Source organism: Antedon bifida, chromosome 2 (assembly GCF_963402885.1).
Source record: "Antedon bifida chromosome 2, ecAntBifi1.1, whole genome shotgun sequence".
NCBI classification, from domain to species: Eukaryota; Metazoa; Echinodermata; class Crinoidea; order Comatulida; family Antedonidae; genus Antedon; species Antedon bifida.
This window is the reverse complement of record NC_136227.1, coordinates 30,613,982-30,636,173: the sequence shown is the minus strand read 5'-3', so window position 1 is coordinate 30,636,173 and position 22,192 is coordinate 30,613,982. Positions and strand designations below refer to the sequence as shown.

At 33.2% G+C, this 22,192-nt stretch overlaps 3 protein-coding genes across 5 annotated transcripts in view; 2 read left to right on the top strand and 1 right to left on the bottom strand.

Annotated features, from left to right (window-relative positions):
- The window catches only part of LOC144834537 (NADPH--cytochrome P450 reductase-like), a 41,381-nt gene that overhangs the window by 1,712 nt on the left and 17,477 nt on the right, over window positions 1–22,192 (bottom strand). Inside the window, exons 1-13 of one of the 3 annotated variants that reach the window (XM_078689376.1) lie at window positions 18,155–18,193; window positions 12,937–13,112; window positions 12,386–12,440; window positions 10,759–10,887; window positions 10,185–10,334; window positions 9,890–10,014; window positions 7,821–7,910; window positions 7,149–7,247; window positions 3,361–3,477; window positions 2,323–2,441; window positions 1,418–1,599; window positions 727–876; window positions 305–572 (exon numbers count right to left, since the gene is read on the bottom strand). In XM_078689376.1, coding sequence (XP_078545502.1) covers window positions 305–572; window positions 727–876; window positions 1,418–1,599; window positions 2,323–2,441; window positions 3,361–3,477; window positions 7,149–7,247; window positions 7,821–7,910; window positions 9,890–10,014; window positions 10,185–10,334; window positions 10,759–10,887; window positions 12,386–12,440; window positions 12,937–13,106 — 1,654 coding nt within the window. In that variant the 5' untranslated portion in view covers window positions 13,107–13,112; window positions 18,155–18,193. Of the gene's footprint in view, window positions 1–304; window positions 573–726; window positions 877–1,417; window positions 1,600–2,322; window positions 2,442–3,360; window positions 3,478–7,148; window positions 7,248–7,820; window positions 7,911–9,889; window positions 10,015–10,184; window positions 10,335–10,758; window positions 10,888–12,385; window positions 12,441–12,936; window positions 13,113–15,498; window positions 15,606–18,154; window positions 18,194–22,192 lie in introns of those variants that run through there. The other 2 variants (XM_078689374.1, XM_078689375.1) reach the window with 2 other exon arrangements.
- LOC144836196 (toll-like receptor 4) lies at window positions 4,932–6,990 on the top strand. The gene is made up of 2 exons (XM_078691436.1): window positions 4,932–5,960; window positions 6,317–6,990. Exons 1-2 carry the CDS (start codon window positions 4,957–4,959, stop codon window positions 6,867–6,869), a joined length of 1,557 nt encoding a protein of 518 aa, XP_078547562.1. The 5' UTR covers window positions 4,932–4,956; the 3' UTR covers window positions 6,870–6,990.
- On the top strand, window positions 17,429–19,976 carry LOC144835606 (toll-like receptor 2 type-2). The gene is made up of 2 exons (XM_078690687.1): window positions 17,429–18,489; window positions 19,430–19,976. Exons 1-2 carry the CDS (start codon window positions 17,429–17,431, stop codon window positions 19,974–19,976), a joined length of 1,608 nt encoding a protein of 535 aa, XP_078546813.1.

Below are 22,192 nucleotides of genomic sequence, written 5' to 3'. Positions count from 1 at the left end.
ATAAAAAAGTCATGACAAAAACAGTTTGAAGGTCTAGTTTGATCACTACCATATTTGGGCATATTCAATTCAATTCAATTCAATTCAACTTTATTTCAGACAAACTGTCCATATGAAACATATAAATACAATAAAAAATAATACAAAGCATTATGTGACAACCGTCATGGAGAGAGGACTAATACTTATTTGTTGACATATAGTGCCTCTTAAATTATGTTTTGAGGTTTATTGGACCGCGCAGAGTCACTAAACTAGTTTGATAGTGCAGACAGAGCTTTAGCCTTATTCTCTATTCACTCACCATCTTTTCTAAGTGCACTCCTCTCTTGTATAAATCCACGGAATGGTGCCAGACCTGTTCCTGGTCCAATCATGATCACAGGAACTGTATGCTTGAATGGCAACCTAAACTGCGATTTACGGACATACACAGGAACCTTTGGAGCGTTTTCTGGCCCGTTTGGAATTTTATCCTTTAACCAACTTGTTGCCACGCCAAGATTGGTACGATTGGTGAGTGTTTTATATTCAACTAAGACGGCAGTTATGTGAATACTATTAGGATGCAGCTAGATTGATACAAATAATACAGTATTTAAATATTTTTATAAATTAGGTATTTTAAATATAAAGCATCACAAAGAAAATTTTATTTTTATTGTATTCACAAGCAGTGTGAAGCAAAAAAAACCCATAAAATGGGTATTTGAACACGGAACTCACTTTTGGAGATGAAGATATGGAATAATATCTGGCCTGTAACCTTGGTAACAACTCACAAAGATGATCCAGAGGAGGTTTGCATGATGGGATATCTTCAAGTATTGCCAGAATGTTCCTATGTGATTTTACAACCCAGTCACTATACTCTTTCTGGAAAACAATACATTTTTCATTATAAACATATCATTCAATTTGAAAGTGAACCTGGAAATATAGTTAAAAATTCCTCAGCTTCTAAAAAAAACTTCACATTATGAATAAGAAAAAGTAGTTTTATTTATTTTATTTTTATTTTATTCAGTTCACAACCAACAGGTTGAATCTAAACATAATAAACTATAATAATAAATTCAAATAAGCAACAATAACATAAACAAAGATTGGAACATTATAGAGATTTAACAATTTTACCATTAAATACATTTAAACCAAATCAATAACTATCATAAAATAAATCAATAATGAATTATTATGATGAATTTAAATATCAAAACCTCATCGAACCAGTTTGTTACAAACAAGGAAATATTGCATGACAATGCAATTTCTATAACAACAAATAATTGTAATCATGGATTTAGAAATATATCAAAGGTTGGAAAAATTTCATCTGGTTTTACAATAGGTAAATATAACATAGAAATCTTTGTCATAAAAATATATCATTTATCAATTTAATTTATAAGCTTACCTTGCCCTCTGGCGTGGCAGATGAAATCTTTAACAGGAATTCCTTATCTTTTGGGTCCGAGCAATATTCGGAGATGTCTTTGAGGACATTGGTGCGTGGACAGTTGGTGATGTCCAGATAGAAAGACAGAGCGGTGCGATAGGTACATGGACACGGGAATGGGTGCTTCTTACTTGCTTCTTCTACAAATTACAGTATACAAAAGCAACTTATATATTAAACATACACTATAGAGTTCTGCGGTGCTGACGTCACGACAGTAGGTGGCGCTGCGTGGACGGCAGGTGGTGCTGCATGGTTGCTAGCCAACCACAAAATGCGTTCAACCTGCCTGAGTGACTCCAAGGTCACCAATGGTTTAGAATAGGCTTATTGAAGTAGTCATTTTAAAACTTAATAATTTTCAATAAAAACAAATAAAATTTTTGGTTGGCTAGCGCTGCGTGGTCTATCATTGTGACGTCACACCGCAGAACTCTATATATGTAATATACAGTACTTGTCTTCTACAGTATAATATACCATACTCAAAATCGGTTGGTTCATACGTAATAAAAATCACATGTGGCACCTGTTAGGTTAGGGTACTTGCCTACGATACAGGCATAATGCAATGTGATACATTATGTGTCACAGACTTACAGAATTGCCAATGATAATCGGCTATATTATTATTCTGTCAGATTATATCCATAATACGCTATCAAAATAGTTTGTGATGGTAGTGATATGCTTAAACATGGTAGTGATATGACATCACCATGTCCATATATGGGCACATCACATTTTTTTTGTCACATACAGTTTGATAGTGTAATGAGAGCTTAAGATTGGCAAGTATGGTGTTGTTTACAACTGAGTAATTTGCTAGAAATTAACGCTAAGTCTATATTCACCAAACTTACCATCGACGTTGTTTAAACTGAATACAACATCCAGGTTTTGGTCCAGAATCTTGGCAATACCGTTGACTAGGTTAGCATTGTTTATGGGATAAACAGCAACATGATCCCCAGATTCATACCTGAAATAGAAGATACCAAATCACCTTAAGTTGAGCAAGAAACTCAGTATTACAACTTGGGTGAATGATTCAACACTGATAAATATAGCATAGCTAATATAGAACTTCCAGGCCTCTCAATAACCGATATTTGCAGTTATCTCCATTTATTACTATGTTTCTTTAGTTAACTAAATGCATTAGTAAAGACCAATTTACACAGAAAAGCGGTAACAGTAAACGGTAAACAAAAAAATATAGAATCTATGTATATCTATGGCCAAAAAGTTGAGTTGACAGATGGTTAAGCGGAAACCTGCTCAGGATAGATACAGATTCTAAGTCGGACAATAATAATTTGATGCTTATTATTTGTATTTATTTATTATTATTAATTATTTTATCTTTTGTTATGTCTTTCTCTTCATTATTTATGATTATGTATCCATTCATTCATTTCCTTTATTTCAGATAGTACAGTACATCCATATACAAAACATACAAAACAAAAAGAGAACATTTCATCAGGAAATTAACAAAAGCATCTTCCACAAAAACAACCTACAATACGAGGCAGGTTGGATTGTGGAAGTACATTAACTATAGTTTTAATTAGACTATTACAACTGTCATGAATTCTGTTCTTAAAACTATGAATTGAATACCTCCAATATTCATAAAATGAATTATTTTTTTCTCTTTCATGGGTTCAGCCCACTTTTATTCATTATTCCACTCCAAAGATAGAGACAACAAGACAAAGATATACAAAGATTACATATTTAAAAAATGTGTTTATAACATGTATGTACAATAATATGGTTAAAAGAGATATCTTTTTAAAACATAACATAGTTGGATATCTTTTAAATAAAATTAATTATAATGTAACATAGCTTTGAGGAAACAAGCAATAATTAAAAAGACGATCAAAACAAACCTTATCTTAGAATCTGTAATATCAAACTCTATATGCATACATGACCTTTCACCTCCATGATGCAGTTCACGATTGGTTTGCACTCTACTCACAAATGGATTCTTAGTATCAAATGGTCTGAAGATAATGGAAAAAAATATTGTAATATTGTAGTTTTATATTCTACTATGTTAATAATACATTCAAATTTGCTAATAAATAGATAATAAGTCAGTTACTGTAAAACCATGAGCAGTATTGTATACTGTCTACACTATCATTCAAACTAGTTTGAAAAAAAAAAGTTTGATGTGCCCAAATATGGTAATGACATGCCCAAATATGGTACATCACATTTTGTTGTCACATAATGTTTGATAGTGTAGACAGAGCTTTAGATTTAAGGCTGTCTGAGTCTAGGTATTCAATTCAATGTTTATTCATCAACTTTAAAAATATATACATAGGTTAAAAGACAATAATACTGTAGATGAAAAAAACAAAAATGAAAGCATAAAAAAGAAGCTAAAAAGAGTAACAAACTTGATGTCCAGAAACAAATAAATATACTGAAGAAAAAAACGCTCATCACAAAGTAATAAATAAACCTGCAGGGGCATTCCAGCAAGGGATAGAACAACAGTTATGAAACTATAACTATTGATTAAATTATATTTATCAAGCTTTTTTAAAATGTGAATGTTAGCTTTTAAACCATTGCCGAGGTTATTCCAAAGGTCTACAATCAAATGAAAGAATTTCTAAAGCTCTGTCTACACTATCAAACTGTATGTGACAAAAAAATGTGATGTGCCCATATATGGACATGATCATGTCATATCGCTACCATATTTGGGCATATCGCTACCATATTTGGGCATATCACTACAATATTTGGGCACATCACACTTGTCAAACTAGTTTGATAGTGTAGACATAAGAAATTCTTTCAATTCGTTGAACTATTACTATTAGTTCTAACAATTAAATATGATAGTGAGGGTACATAAACAACCATGAAGGAAAAAGCAGTTTTATACTGCTACACTGAAGTTAGGAATAATCCTTTCACATGATACGGCAACCTATTTTTTTACTTGTGTACTTATGGACCGAAACAAGAATTAACATAAAAACGAATCAATTATCAGATCTTTTGATCTCTGGTTTCTAATGTCAGTATTATTTCTACGCAAATAAAGTTGTCTTCACTTACGGTTTCACTTTCAATTAATACGCCCTATGAATTTCCTGATGCAATCTCCAAAATCATCAGTTATAATTATGTTTTCATCTTTCAGCGTAAACAACATTTACTAAATATGTTTAATGCACGTAACCTATACTTAATGATTAATGAATTGGATAGGGTACATTTTAAGAAAAGTAGATATGATTAAAAAGATGATGTTCCAAAATTGACGTCTCTGAATACGTCTTAATTCCTCTGAGATGTAAAAATGGAACAGTCCAAACAAGGAAAGAAATAATCAATATTAATGGACAATGCGGTATTCAAATAAAGACAGCCACCAAGTTTAATTTAATTATTAACTTAGGTTTATTCGAGCATTTTACCATTAGTGTTTTAACGCACAAGTTGTGATTCAGATTCTAATGATGAGGATCTACTCTATTCTACAGTTTGTGAATATCTTTTTAGTCGTTCAAAGTTTTCATGATTGCTTCTTTTGTAACGAGCTACAAAGTCAGAGAGCATGCCATGAGAGTTGTACATATCGGTATTGTAACGTCAACAACAAGAGCCTACTCTATGTTGAATGCTCTTTTAAAGGTCTTAAAGTCGTTCCAGAGATTGACTTGGACAATGCGAGCATCTACAACATAGCAGGGAACATTATACAGACATTGGATAACAACTCTTTTTCAAACGCTCACAATTTAAAAATCTTGTGTCTGGGGAAAAATGAATTGAATTTCGGAAAAATCGCTTCAGGTGTGTTCCAAGGACTAATGAATTTGCAGTCGCTAAATTTCCAAGAAAACGTCGAACTAAGAAAGCTTCGCAAATCGTGGTTCAGTGACCTTGTATCATTAACAAATTTCAGTGCACCGTATTGTGGTATAAGCATGGTTGAAGAAAATACGTTTGCGAACTGTAAACAACTAAAATTAATCAACCTTAGCAATAACCGAATTATGACAATATACGTTAATGTTTTCCAGAATCTACAATCATTAACAAGACTGTACCTGTCAAATAACAGAATAAGCAGAGTCATGGATTTTCCATTCAAAGGCTCCAAGAAGTTAATGCTCTTGGTACTACATAACAACCAGTTAACAACTATAACTGAACAGTTTGGTCTACAAAATATGACAGATCTGAAAGCAATCAATCTTGCCTTCAATCTATTTAGTTGTGATTGCCAATTGGTATGGTTTCTGGAGTGGATTAATACCACAAATGTAACTATTCAAAACACAAAGCAGACGGCTTGTGTAAAACCTGAGTTCTGCCCCGTCCTAGAATTTGACATGAATGACCTCAAGTGCAATACGCTTTGGACTATTCTAAGATTAGTACTAATTATTGTTATACCGAGTATTTCCATACTGATTGTAACCATAATGCTGTACAATTATCGACACAAAATCAGGTAAGATGGTATGTACAGTTGGATTGAAATACAAGCCCTTTCACACTAATATCAATTAAGTATTTTTCAAAGCAGTCAACAATGCGCAAAGCGACATGCAACCGAGTGTATCTACGGATGCAAGATGATTTACACACAGACCATTGCCTGGTGAGTGGCAACAGCATTACGATTGGACGAGAATATTCCTACTGTTAATGCATGTTTTGAAAGTAACTTCGTCAAAACAGAAACTTATGTGACTTTGATGAACAAAAACTATACCATAATTAATATTAGTGATACTACAGAACATTGACAGCAAACATAAACAAAAGAGTCATTTATAGTTAATTTGAAACATTTTTTGTTTGTAGATATTGGAACCAAAGACGTATAAATCGAAAACAATACAAGAAAATTTGCAATGAAAATCCTATGCGTGTTAACGGTGTTGACATTCGATACGATGCGTTTGTCTCGTACCACGACATGGAACAACAATGGGTGCTATCTGTACTTCAACCGACGCTCGAGGAACACCCGTACAACTTTAAGCTCTGCTTAGACTACCGCGACTTTATAGCTGGTGAAAAAATAATTGACAACATAGAAAATGCGATTAAATACAGCCGCAAAATGCTGTTAGTGGTTTCAAACAGTTTTGCGAGTGGCGAGTGGAGTTACTTTGAATTGGAAAGGGCGCGTATGCGAATCTTTGACAATCGGGAAGATATTCTAGTAGTCATACTTCTTGAGAAACTGTTAGCAAAGAACACACCAGTTCTTTTACAACATGTTCTGAGTAAAAATACGTACATTGAATGGTCAGATAAACCGGACAAGCAAAGGGTATTCTGGCTGAAACTAATCGCAGCTTTACAGAAACCAAATGTACGCAGAAATGACCAATTTAAAGGCAGTTTATAAATTATTTGTCAACCATTTTATATGTAATTTGGCATCTTACAATATAAAGAATAACTACTGTAAATAAAATAATTTCTTATAAACTTATATAGATAGATGTAGATTAAATAAAAGTAGGTGCAATCCCTACAAAAAAAATATATATATTGTTCGTTTCTTTCTTTGGTTGTTTCCCCTACTATCATATTTTTTTCTTTTATTTTCAAGTACTATACTACGATAACGAATGACATACAAAAAAGACAAATATATGAATTCATGTGTATTATTAGACTTTACCCTTTTTGCTTCTTGAGTGAGTTGAGTCTAGCTGGTTCACCGGTGTAAATCTTTTCTTCTGGTATGTCTTCACGAACAACAACAGCGTACTGACGTATACTAAAAATTGAAAGATCATCAAGCATTAATTTAACAAGCTTTTTCAATTTACACTATCAAAAAGGTGATGTGCCCAAATATGGTAGTGATATGACATCATCATGTCCATATATGGGCACATTACATTTTTTTTGTCACATAAAGTTTGATATTGTAAACAGAGCTTTAGACTAATTTGGAATATCAGGGTAGTATTAATGACTTTATTTGGAAATATGAGGCAAAGAATTTGTAACCAACAGGCATATGGAAATGCAGAGTCTGCAAGTGGCTGTGCTGTTAAGACTTTGGAACTGTAATTACATAGCCTAACATCAGCAAGGGTTTGAGGCTCACTCGCTCCATGGTTCTGGTGGTAGAACAAGTCTTCTCGGACAAGGACTATGAACCGTAGGTCCAGTGAACACATCTAGTTCAAGTGCACTTTAAAAAACGAGACGAGTAGAGGGTTACCCTGGTGTACACACAGCCACTGATCATAGTAACTGGGCCCTCTGGGAGGCCAGTCTTAATAACAAATTAAAAAATAACTGGAATGCCATATTATTGTGACCCGAGTATAAATGAGCATACCTGCTTTCATCTCCTGTAGCCTCTACTCCGAAATGCTCACATACACTGGGCCAAAACTGTTCCTTCCAAGTCACAAAATCATCTTCCATGCTAAAAATGAAAAAAAAATTACTTTGATAATATTTTTTTCTTTCGTTTATTATTTAATCTAATAAAATTTACTGAATATAAAAGCTTTTTCTTTAATAAAAAAAAACATCCATCTGGTCAATAGTCATTGGAAGTAGTCTCTTATTCTTATTAAAAATATTAATTTTTTTGGTAAAATAAGTCATTTAAGTTCCTTGTTTATTATCTGAATAAATATGAAACTAGACATCTTTATTTTTATACCAGTGCTGACTAAGACTTCATCATTTAGGAAAACTGCATAAATCTCAGAAAAAAATAAAATAATTTGAATAAAGAAAGTTTTAAAGATGGTTTTACCAGCAAAATTTAGCGGTATAAATTCCTTCCAATCAATAAAATTAGGAGAACATTGAGAAAGATTATCATTTATATAAATTTATTTTAAAATCAATTTAAACATTTTTTAAGATTAACCAAAGTTGGTATTGCTTTATCTGAATGAGTGTAGAGAGATTGAGTTAAACAATGAAGTCATATATAGTACATGTAAAGTATTGTCTACACTATCAAATTTTATGTGACACAATAATGTGATGTGTCTATTTATGGACATGATGATGTCATATCACTACTATATTTGGGCACATCACTACCATATTTTGTCAAACTAGAAAGAGCTTTATAACTATTGTATAAACGTAGTCGAACATTTTCTGAAACAAATGCAAAATGGGGATATTTACGATTGACTGTCCACTACTGAAGGTAAGGAGATAAACTCAAAATTCTATTTTGGGTAATGATGCCGGGTTGCGAAACCTTTCCAATGACTCATGTCACTTACAATACATGCTGTGTTTACTTAAAGATAACGTTTTATTTGACTAGTGATTTTCTCTATTTTTGTGCAATCATTTTAAACAAACTTGTCAAATATTTGACAGTCTGTAGATGAGACCCGTGATTGATATCTTGTTGAGTATTATGAATCACAAATATTATCTATTATAGAGTCATGAGTGTTTTTCTTGTTTTAACCATATAAGGAAAAACTAATTCTCACATCTTGATGAAGTAGTATGTACAATGCAAATCATAACACAATGTATTGTTCTTCTAAAAAATCTTGTCTTTTTCAAACCATTTCATAGAGGTTATTATTCATTTGAAATAATCCAATCAGAGGACATCCCTATTATATAAGTGGACACTTTCCAGTAAAATGAACAAAGAGCAATTGTCTTTTAAAACTACGGCCACGGAACACCTCTATTAAGGGTCCTTTTAATAGGGCTTCTACTGTATCTTGTCTAAACAATTCCTGTCTACTATTTCCTATCTATTTATTGAACAATTATATGATGAGGTAGCAGGTTTATCCTACTTAATCACACTTGCACATTGTATTTACTATAACATAGGAAATTTCCTATATGATTGGAGAACTAAGATAAAAAACAAGACACTATTGTACATATATTGAACTGAACGCAACTTCCTCGAAATATGAGTAAAAGGAGAGTTAAATTAAGATTAAAAACAATAACACCTTTGTAAGTACATGGAACGCAACTTCCTCCAGTAAAATGAACCAATCCTATAACAAATTTTACTTTTGGGTTGTTCCATTTCAATACAGGGATTATTTTTTAAATCATAGTTCTTCCTTTTTTATATAAATTGTCTTGATGAAAAGCCTATGTGATTTCTGCCCTCTACATATTTAGTAATTTTTCTATGTAATGTTAAGCTTAGAAATAAAAACATTTTGTCAGTTCAGTTTTATTCGGTTCACTCAAAAATACAAAGACAAACATAACAGAAAAAAAGCACAAGAAAACAATATTAAAAGAATGAACCGAGGAAAAATGAAATATTGGGATAATTTATTCTGTAGGGGTGGGCTTATAGTAAGGGTGGGCTTTTAGTAAGGGTGGGCTTTTAGTAAGGGTGGGCTTATAGTAAGGGTGGACTAAAAGTATTTTAAAAGCACCTACTTTCCATCATCATCGCCAAGTCCAAGATCAAATAATCTCTCGCCTCCAAGCTCTTCTAATTTCTTGTCAACAAACTTGCCCATCTCATTGTAATGCTCATATGTTTTGTTGCCTAGTCCAAACACCTATTAGAGGGATATTGAAATAGGTGATAATGATTGGTTATATACAAATGCCCAAATTATTTTAAACAACAATTTTTGGAGGTTGGTATTTTATCGGTAACAGACTGTCGAAATCACATTACCGGGGTTGACGATGTACTCGACAATAACATTGAAAAAAAATCTCTTACCGCAAATTTAAGTCCGTCTAAGTCCGCAGTACCATCTTGTAACCAGTCATAGAATTCTTGCGAGTTATCAGTGGGGTCTCCTTCTCCATACGTTGCCATGCAAAATATCGCAAAAGAATTTTCAATTTCTTTAATGCTGGTTAAATCTTCCTATAAATGAAACGTCAACTATTTTATAAAATGTACTGAAAGAACACAGTACAGATAAAATTGATTTGTGGAGAGGGGTTTTTCCCCACTTTTCGTTGAGTTATATCCCTTTCCGAGGAGAATAGGCTATTGTCAGTTTATCCAGATAAATCAGAAACAAAATAGATATCAAATTCAGAGATACACAAGATCGATCACACTTCAAGAGACAGACTTTAGTAAACTAAGAATTAAAACAAACTCTTTGCTTTAAAACTATTATTGTTTTTTCAAGACAGAGAAAGAATCTGAATCCAGCCCCAAAAAGTATACACTATTGGGTCCAATCGACTTTAACCACATCACCACTGGAATTATGCTGCTACTGCTAAGCCTAAGCTAGGCCCCATGGCCAGGATTTCATTGTTATGAATATTGTACTCACCATTTCGCATTCCTCAGGATCTTGGATAAGAGCTTTCATTCCTAGACGCTGCGCATCCTTAGCTAAACGGCCAGCAAATTCTTCTGCTGTACCAGTTTGGGATCCATAGAAAATTATTATATTTTTATGCTGACAAATAAAAAAAAAGAAAACATCATAGGCAAATACTATGTATGAATTCATGCATAATTATTTATTTATTCAGGTTTATACAATAAAAAACATGCAGCCCGAAGGCTGAAATTGTTGATTTACAAAAATATATATATAAATATATGGAAACAGAAACATTTAAAAAAATACAAAAATTTATACAAAACATTAAAAAATTTGAAAAAATCAGTTAAAAAAATAAAATTATGTTATGTTAAAAAGATTACAAAATTTATATATACAAATGCATAGGCCAATATATGTAAATATTTATAACATAGCCATCTTCAGCGTGATCAGGTACTGTTTGAATTAAGGATTCTACTTATGGTAAGGGCAGGCGAAGTCTTAAGACGGTTAGTTCTGCAAACAGGTATATTAATTAGGGGTTTATCTACCGTAGTTGATCTAAGCTCTCTATTAATAATGCGGTAGTCGGGCAAAATAGTTCTGTACAATTCCGATTTCAAGAGCCTTTCTCCAAATTTTTGAATCAACGTCTCTCGTCTGGATGCGAGAGTGGTCATATCAGTAAGCTCAAGAGCTGAATCATACGTACGGAAAGCGGGACCCAGAATAATACGTAAAACTCTCTTTTGCACTCTTTCAATGGTCGATATTTGGGCCTTATTGATGCTTCCATGCCACACAGGGCAGGCGTATTCTAAGATTGGGCGAATATAACAAACATAAACGGATATCATATCATGAACTGGTACATTGGCCCTTCTAAGGATATATAACGTATACAACCTTTTGGATGCTCTTTTTACCATGTCACTGACATTATTATCCCATTTCAAGTCATCCTGGATTATAAGTCCAAGGAGCTTCATATACGAAACAACATTAAGTGTTGTACCGCTAAGGTAATAATTAGGAGGGGGAATATTTCTTTTCAAAAAATTAACTCTCATGATATGACACTTAGAGGGTTTAGGGACCATGTGATTTGTATCACACCACTCAGTAAGGTCATCAAGACAAGATTGAAGTTTAGGGGCATTACCATGTTTAACAGTGTCACCAAGAGTGAGATCATCAACATACTTCCACCATCTGCAGCCTTCCATAGAGATATCATTGACTAATATAAGAAACAAAATTGGCCCAAGCTTTGTACCCTGTGGAATCCCACATGTGATGTTGGCATAAGGGGAAAAGGATGAACCAAGTTTAGTATTTATTTTACGATCCGTCAGAAAGCTACAGATGGTGGGAATAATAGATGTTCTCACTCCGATGTCGACAAGCTTTCTAACAATGACCGTATGGTCAATTCGGTCGAAGGCCTTCGTAAAATCAACGGCACAAATATCCACAAAAGAATCACCTTTTTCAATATCACTAATTACAGACTGAATCATGTCCACAAGATAATGGCTAGTAGATGAGCCTTTACGGCAACCAAATTGTTTAATATCTAAATGTTGATGAATGTCACTACTATACCAGTAAATGTAAACTAACTTACTGTCGTCTTCATTTTTTGAATAAAACTAGAATCAACTGCTTTCGTCATAGGTGCACTGGAGGAATACAATCAAATTGTGTAATTTAAATGGTTTATGGGCAGAAATTCAATAATTTGGTAATTTAAACAGATCATCAATTATGTAATTTCATCAATTAAGAATTTCTTTTGCTGTTGGTTGGGTTTGGAAATAAAAGAAAAGTAATGAAATTTACTTTTTATTCCATACATTTTATATTGTAAACACTATAAAAAATGTTCCTAATCAATGGGTTGGCCCATAATGGTTTGTTTTCCCAAAAATTATATTACTGTAGTAGATTATAGTAAGGCGCTTTTGATTTGCACATTTACTCAGTATATATTTCAATATTACACAAAAACAAGTAGAGCTCATTTAATATCATAAAGAATTAAATTCATGAGATACACAGGAACACTTGAATCATAATCATAAATTATTCATAACAATTCAAGAAGTCATATCTTTGGTGGGAGTTGAACCTACCTCTTGTTTAAAAAGGCAAGTTTAATATCAAAATCATACTCACGCAATATTATAATTTTTAATATCGATAGGCTCTTCTTTCTTCTTTCCTTTGAAGAAAAACCAGTAGACGCCAAGACCGAAACATGCTGACAAAACAAAGATATCTAACAGACCGATGTACGGTGCTGCTTCCTCAACCGAATCCGTGCCAACATCATCAATAGAAGACATTTTTAACTGAAAAATTAAATTGATTTTCAATCAAATGTATGATGGAGATGTTAAATTGCTAAATGTCCAAGGCAACAATCTACCTTATCAATGAACCAGAGAGTACCAGTACAACTGATATACCCTTTGATACAGTATATGTTACCTAATATTTTAATCTTTTTGATTTAACCTTACATTAACTAGTACCATTAAAAAAAGTACAGTAACTATAATTTATGTTGAGACACATTACATACCAGTCAAATTATTGAAGGTAGATTCTACAGATAGGCTGAGTTATTATCTACCTGTATCATGACCTAGTGGAACAGGGGTCACTGTGGTACATTCTGCTTATTTACAAGTATGTGTGGCATAATGATTAGCAAAAAGGTTGGTGGTACAGCCGGTTGGCAGCCAACTTAGCCTAGTTTCAACACTCCCCGTGCTTGGGAAACAACTTATTTTGGGTCGATACAGTTAGTGAACTTACACAAAAATTCATATACATAAACGATTAAGAATCGTCCAAATCAATTGTTCCCTGAGCAGATTTCTCCTTAAAATTAAAACTTGTTTTTTTTTCCAATTCTAACCTCTTGTATGCTTTCTTCTAATACAGTATTAAAGATGTATTGTCCCCCAAAAACATGAAAAATGAAGATTAATTAAATCAGACTTTGAATATTTTATTTTGTAGTTTTAATAAAGTTAATCAGTTCCATAGAAAAAAAAACGAAAACAAATTATGTTTTCACTTGTAAAATGACAAAATAAATGGTTAAATTCAACCGAAAAACCATTGGCTGGCAGCCAATTTGACCATTTTTTGCTTTAAATTACATTTTTTCAGGTAAAGACATTTTTTTTCGATCCAATTTTTGGTCAAAGTGAATAACTATTATGTTACATTAAAATGGAATATTCAACAAAAAATGTTTTAAGAATTATTTTTTCAGGGGGACAATACATCTTTAAAAATAACAATTATTAATTTGTGTAGCGACTTCTTATACTACATTTTGGTGGCAGAAGATACAATTTATAATAATTGTTTTGAAATAAAAATTATTTAAGATCAGATTTAAATAATGTAATTTCCCCTCACAGCGAAGAACAAAGGCATTAAATAATAAATTTATTTATTTATTAAATTATAATTCAAAACAGCCCTGGTCATATGATACAAATAAATCTGGGATAATAATAAGCATAGCAGATAAAAATTAACGTTCAAATTTCTTCAATCAGACGTATTACTAGAAATGATAATAGTAAAAATGTTATCTTGGTAAACTCGCATTCTTCTTTATACCAATGATAATTGCTAAAAATAAAAGCTTATGCAATGAATAGTTAGATTACAATGTAAACATCCGAAATAAATAATGTGTAAGATATTAACTTAACCACAGGGACTATGTGTACCGTAGACCTACACACAAGTTTAAAAAAGGTGTCATGTAGACCTACAGTTACACACACGTTAAAAAACTTAAATAGACTTAATTTAAAATTAAGGGAATCCTGAACTCAGCTTGTTTTCTTTTTAATATTTATTATTCATATTTTAGATACATATTTGAGGTGTAATTTGTACATTTTTTAAATAATTTTGTTTTTAAATTTAGGATTTCAGTAGGCCTATTCTTTTTCTTTGAATATTAAATAGCGGTTACCCATCCAAAGGACGGGCACTACAGGATATAAACCTCCGGGGGTTTAGGGGGCTATTCTTCTTGAACCTTGATATCCATCATGCGTCCTTGGCATTCCGTCCTTGTCTTATATTTTCATATTCTTGATGTATCTAATTTAGATATATTGTATATTGAGTTTTTTAGTGAATTTAATAGTAAGTAGTAAACAGCCATTCATTGGTAGTGGTGGTGCGGTTTTGGAGAAGATACAAGAAAATGTAGCTACGCTTAGAAGGCCTACATACACTTTGATCATTGTCTTTTAATTTTCTCACCATCATCTTTATTGCGGCTGACCAGCTTTTTTACTCATCATCTCATCCTAATTCAATTCAACATACATTGTTTAAAACATAATAATAATGTGTATACATAGACTTACTAGAAGATCTTTTGTAAGGAAGCATATTCATTTAACAATAGCTATTATCTAAAATTATTGTAGGCGTAAATTACGCATAGGAGGCCTACCTAGTAGTAGGCCTAACCTACTAGTAGGCCCGGGTTCGTAGGCCCTACTAGAGTAGTACTAGGCTAGCCTACACTAGGCCTAGCTAGATAGAGTAGAGGCTAGGCTTGATTAAGTAGGGGCCTAGCCTGTTAATTAGGCCTACCCAAGGGCCTAGGCCTAGTTATTCTAGACATACAGTAATCTATTAAATTTATTTCATATTTCTGTAGAATCCATACAATACAATATGAATAGTTACCTGTTAATAGGAGAAATCTAATAGCAAACATAAAAAAGAGACAACAAATTACGACGATTGTCGATGATCGACAAAAAAACGGAGCACAAGTTTAAGGCCGAAATGACCCGGAAACAGTTACAAACCACACAAACAAGAAGGCAAAGGTCATCGCATACAAATGACGGACATCGTCAACGCACTAATGCTACGTTTTACTGCAGCAAATACAACTTAGCTATATTCAATTAATACTCTATGATTTTCAGATGTCCTATATAATAAAAACAAAATTATAATAATAATAATAAAAAACTTTATTGACAATCATTTTTAGATCAGTGCACACTTAATTATTAATGAATAATAATAGTGATGCAACTTTGGAAACAATTCACAACCAACCAAAAAATCATTACAATTTCAACAGCTAATATATAACACAATCTTAAATAATTTTGCGAAAAGTGAGTGGTGTAACTTTATCTACGTACTTCGAGTTATGGCGCACATGCGTATTACGTAGGCCATGAAGATATATTGATCGTGGTCCCGGTCGTGGTACTTGAGAAGGTAGTGTCACTCGAAGACGTGTCGATAGTCTTACATAATATTGACCACGATAACTTATATCGAATGGGAAGAACATCCCGGAGGGATAAGCATATTGTTCTGGGCCGGCCAAGCTTGAAACAGTCGTTGTTTGCGAAGTGTCCACATAAGACATACTATAATTTACATAAGATGTAGACCAAAGTAGGTCTTCTTAGAGATGATAAAGAGTGATAAGTAAGCGCAAGTAGTAGTAATATATTGAACATTTATTATATTACCAGGTAACACAGATAAATTAAAATAGATTAAAATCTCGAGTTATCTGTATCCTCTGTCGCTCTCTGCATAGGCTGTATGGGCAAAGAATATACGTTAAATAAATACAATTAGGGGCCTACCAATTACCGATGAGTTAATCGTTCTAAATCAGCAGAATGCCATGATTTTTATGAAAATAAATATTTATATTGGTGAAGTCACAAAAGCTTATTCAAATTTCGAGTTATCTGGTGAAATCTGTACATAACAGAAATAAAACCATGTTTCCGGTAATATACATAGACGTAGCCCACATAACAGGTATGGTGCATCGGAAGAAGGCAACCCAAAATATTTACCGGTATTTATTTAGACGTTTTAGAGTGCTGTTTTGGTAGTGACATACAAATGAAGTAAACAGTATAGCAATGCTTTGGTAGTTTGATATAGAAAAAATAAGGACCAAAACTATTAAATGTATTAAACTTGTTTAAAATACTTTATTTGGACCAGAGATCGCTTATATAACGAAACCAAAACATTCGAGCGTATTCAGGATACATGGAGGCGATTGGAATTCATAATCGCTGATTGGTTAAAACTGATATAGATACAATAAAAGTGAAAGTTATCTACGAGTAATTAAATCAGGTGAGGGTTTGGGTTTACAATGCACAAAACACCAACTATACGAAGTTCTATTATAAAGGTAAAAGGTATTTATATTTTGTCCTCAAGCTTAACTGGAAACTGAGGAAATTCGGATTAGGCCCTCCATGGACCCACGGCAGCCAGCAGTGCAACCTACCAGATCAGCACACCGGGAGACGATCCCCTACTTATAAGGTATCTTACATGGGAAGATTCAGCGTTGATCGTACATATTAAGGATGCGACATTATTTGTAGGCCTACATTTTTATTCTCTTTGTTTTAGTTACCTTCTACTGTCACGTTAGAGGTAAATTAACATGATATTGTTTCGTCCGATAAAAGTGACTATTTTAATTTGATCTATTTACTTGAAAAAGAGATGTATAACGATATTTCAATATCACTTCCTTATTCGAATATATTTCAGTCAATTTTTTTCATTAAATTACGTTGTACTTAACTTAAAAGGTTCATACATCACCAATATGAATATGTGGACTCTTCTTCCAGTTACTATCGTTCTTTTCGTAACATTCTACTGTCCTACTAGTACTAGCGGTAAATTAACATGCTACAACTACAACCCGTTAGTAAATGGAACTCAGCCGCTAGATGATTTCAGATGTCCTAATCAATGCGAGTGTCAATATTGTAAGGAAGAAACAGATATATACTACAGTCATCACGTGATTTGTTCAAATAAAAGATTGAAGGCTATTCCATCGCAAGATACGGTGCCAACTGATGTTAAATATTACCATCTGGAAGTCAACAGTATTTCGTTTCTGAAGAACTACTCTTTCCAGAATTTAACTGATCTACGATATCTAAGTCTTGATAACAACAACCTAATTTATCATAGCATTAATATTAATGCATTCCGTGGTTTGCAAAAATTGAACACTTTAACTATGAATGATAACCGTTACTTGTATAAACTTTTGGCCTGGCTTGATGATCTCGTTTCTTTAGAACAATTACATCTAAAGTATTGTGGATTAACAACAATATATCCTAATGTATTTAACAATTGTAAAAAACTAATTAAAGTTGATCTTACAAGAAACTCTATATACTATATTCACTCCGGAACATTCCAGAATTTACCAGTTCTTAAATACCTATATCTAAACGACAATCAGATTACCAGTATACCACTATTAGCATTTAAAGGTTCATCGCGATTACAAGAAATGTCTCTAGATAACAACCTGCTGACTACAATCACAGAGGATGTTGGACTGCAAAATCTGACTCAATTACAGATTCTAAATGTGGCGTACAACAAATATTTGTGTAACTGTGATTTAGTGTGGTTTAGAAAATGGATTGGGAAAACGAATGTAACAATTGAAGACATCAACAAGACAAAATGTAGACAATATACAGATAGTAAAGAATACACGACAATGTTAAATTTCGATCCCGATAAACTACACTGTAGCAAGTTGGATAAAATCTTAAGAATTACAATTCCTTCTGCTTCAGCTGGGCTTATTGTTGTAATTGTGTGTGCAGTCTGTTACCGTTACAGATTCTATTTAAGGTAAGATCAGGTGTTTTCAATTATATGCTGTATGTAGGCTACACGCAAAAAAAACACAAAAGTGAAATATCGATTTCTTATTAGATAGTTTTTTTTAACAGGCTTTTAATATATACCTTTTTAATCATATTGAATGTACATTTTATGTTTAAATCATACGTTTTTAAAACTTTTTTTAAAGTTTTAAAATCAAATCTATTGCAAAAGATAATTTAATTATAAGTAAGTTAATATACTAAAATCAGAAGCCAGATGCAATTATTTTATGAAATATGGTAAAGGTAAAGGTATTTATATTTGTCCTCAAGCTTAACGGACCCACGGCAGCCAGCAGTGCAGCGCCTACCAGATCAGCACACCAGGAGACAATCCCCTACTCTTCTTTTTAATAGTGTACCAAGTTCTTTAACGTGCACTGTTAAGTACACGGGACCAACGGCTTTACATCCCATCCGAAGGATGAGGCAAGGAGAATAAAGCATCTTGCCTAAGGATGCAATTAGTATGGTACAGATAACCTCGAACCCATGCCAATCACATGCTAGTCCGATATTACCATTACACCATCACTCTCCAGTATATACAGCACCCGCCGCGATTTCTAGACGGTCTCCAGAAATTGGAGGGGACACCCGGATATGAACCAGGGACCTCTCGATGTTGCATTAAGTAAATATTAAATTAATGTTAATTATTTCAATATAGGTATTGGAACCAACGGGCTTTGAATATAGACCTTTTTAATCATATTGAATGTAACATTTTATGTTTAAATCATACGTTTTCTTCGTTTTTTAAAGTTTTAAAATCAAATCTATTGCAAAAGATAATTTAATTATAAGTTAAGTTAATATACTAAAATCAGAAGCCAGATGCAATTATTTCATGAAATGTGTTGCATTATGTAAATAGTAAATGGATTTTAATTATTTCAATGTAGGTATTGGAACCAACGACGACGCCTTCGTAAACAATACCAGCGAATTTGCAACCAAGGACCTCCTACTATCAACGGAGAAAATGTTCGGTATGACGTGTTTGTCTGTTACAACAGCAACGATCTACAATGGGTTCTGAAAACCCTACAGCCATCGTTGGAGGTGCAGCGGAATTTTAAAATATGCGTTGACTATCGTGACTTTCTCCCAGGAGAAGTAATCGCTACAAACATTGTAAATGCTGTTAAATTCAGTCGTAAGGTTTTGTTAGTTGTCTCCAAACATTTTGCCAAAAGTGAGTGGTGCAACTACGAATTAGAGATGGCGCGCATGCGTATGTTTGACAACCATGAAGATATCTTGATAGTGGTATTACTTGAAAAGGTGTCACCCAAAGACATGCCGATACTCTTACACAAGATATTAACCACGACAACTTATATTGAATGGGAAGAACATCCAGAGAGACAAGCATTGTTCTGGGCCAAGCTTGAAACAGCTCTTTTGTCACCTAACTGTCCAAAAGATAGGCTAATTGATAACCCATAGAAACCAAAGGTATCCGCATAAGACATATTACTTAACCACTTTACCAAATGTAAAGAAATACATTTATTAGCATATTTGAGATTTAATACAATATAGATTTTGTTTTCAACCATATACAAAAGCAACTTACAGGATGGCAAACAACCCAATGCTGATTAATTCCCCTTTCACATTGACTAGCAAACTCCACACCTGCGTTTTATAGGATGTGCGTAAACTCCAAATATTTCATAGGCAAAGGAAAGGATATAATGTATAGTATGATTAGACAGTGGCCTTAGAAATATCCTGCTGATATTGCCTTATGTATAAATTTACTCTAAATTGTATTAGGATGATTTGGATGATTAGTCAATTTGTATATAACTACCATTTAATTCAACTCTTTGTCAACTACTTATAACTTTGTCTTCATCTCGTATCGATTTTGCAATGTATAACAGCTTGGTTAATGCATTTCTTTTTTTTTAAATTAGGCCAAGCAAACGTATTTTCGCACACGTATCCGCATCTACATGTAGTATCTGATTGGGTACTTCATGATTCAACCTTAATTTCTCTACATATTCTAAACTTATGTGGAAGTCTACGACCGAAAGCTAATGGAAACCTAGTCTATAGACTGTGTGTCTACTTAATATTACTGAAAAGATTTTGGCAATTATTATACTTGAGCTCGCAATCTAGATCATCTAAACGCCGACTGGTGGACAAACATAAAAAAGAAAAACTTAGCGAAAATGTAATGGAAACCCTGTTTAAATATAGAAACATACTCACTACTGCTTATTCACCATGGTGCATTGATTTCCTTCACGTTCAGAACCAAATCCGACCTACACTTTGCATACACGACATTTTGCAGGGTATTTGCATATATATATAAATTTACGTAAGGGCAAAATTCGGTAAATCGCGCGTTATTTCTAGAATGTGTACTCGATGATATATAAAGTTGGTTAGAATCTCGGTACTGATTTAAACTACCAGATGTAACCCTGTTTACTAATTAAATTGAGTTAGATAATTAGTTATTGACAATTAAAACGAATTTAGGTTGAACGATTTGCCCCAAATAGGGGTGTTTTCCGACCGTAGTATACACTGTCTAATGGATGTCCTCTTAAATAATACCTGCACACAATAATACGAGGATGCTTCGCATTTTCCTATCTCCTCCTACGATAATTGTTTTTAATAGCTGAAAACCGGTTGAACAGCTCGAGTACAGTATCATAATAACCATTTTTGGTCGCCATTTGAATCGAAACATCACAAATAATCGTAGGCCGGCCTCATTACTTAAAAAAGTAAATATTTGTTACATTAAAAAAAAAGTGAAACATGTGTACATAAGTATAGGAGGCCTAAAGTGAGAAAGAAGGCGCACCAAGAGACTCTAGACGCACCGTGGTCTTGAATAAACCTTTTTGTCCCCTGACAGTGAGAATCACATTTTCAAACGTTAGACTCACTGAGAATATAAAAACGCAGGAAACATCAGCAATACTTAGATAGTTATAAATATAAAGTAAATACATTAAAAACATAAGAATATGATACTTCTCTGCCTGTTATTATTTTGATAAACAATACATGTGCGCGCATTCAGAATGTAAGGAGTGATGACGTGGCAATCCAGCCCAATCGCTGATTTGTTTAAACATAATTACATGAATAAAGTGAAAGTTATCTACGACATGATAAAACAGAACAGGGTGTGGTTGTTCAGTGCACAAGCAGTCGATTTTAATACCGTATAACGCCTAGCGACAATTAAATATCATGCAGTATCACATAAAACGCCCATACCATAGCACTATAGACAACTTCACCAAGAACCATATTTAACAACGTATTATGGGTGTACATATAATTTCAGAACAATCGCGAGATTTACGATATTGTAGCGCGCACTCGCTCTACAATCGTCGCCGTAAATTGCTTAGCAAAATCTACTTCATGAGTTAGGTACAAATTTAAGCCTAATACAGGTCAAAATAGCAATTGAAGTGACGGTACCTATCTCTTGTATGTTAACAACAGTGAAAACTCATGAGGTAGATTTTGCAATGCACTTGAGACGTCACATCAATTTACGACTGTACGGCGAACGTGCGCGGAGATATCATAAATCTCGCGATTGTTCTGAAATCATATATACATCTCTAATACGTTGTTAAAATATGGTTCTGGATCAAGTAGTCCTTTAACTC

Coding starts and splice junctions, on each gene's coding strand:
- LOC144835606 (XM_078690687.1), top strand. CDS start 17,429: ATGAATATGTGGACTCTTCTTCCAGTTACTATCGTTCTTTTCGTAACA. Junction 18,490..19,429: donor CGTTACAGATTCTATTTAAG/GTAAGATCAGGT, acceptor ATTTCAATGTAG/GTATTGGAACCAACGACGAC.
- LOC144836196 (XM_078691436.1), top strand. CDS start 4,957: ATGATGAGGATCTACTCTATTCTACAGTTTGTGAATATCTTTTTAGTC. Junction 5,961..6,316: donor AATTATCGACACAAAATCAG/GTAAGATGGTAT, acceptor TTTTGTTTGTAG/ATATTGGAACCAAAGACGTA.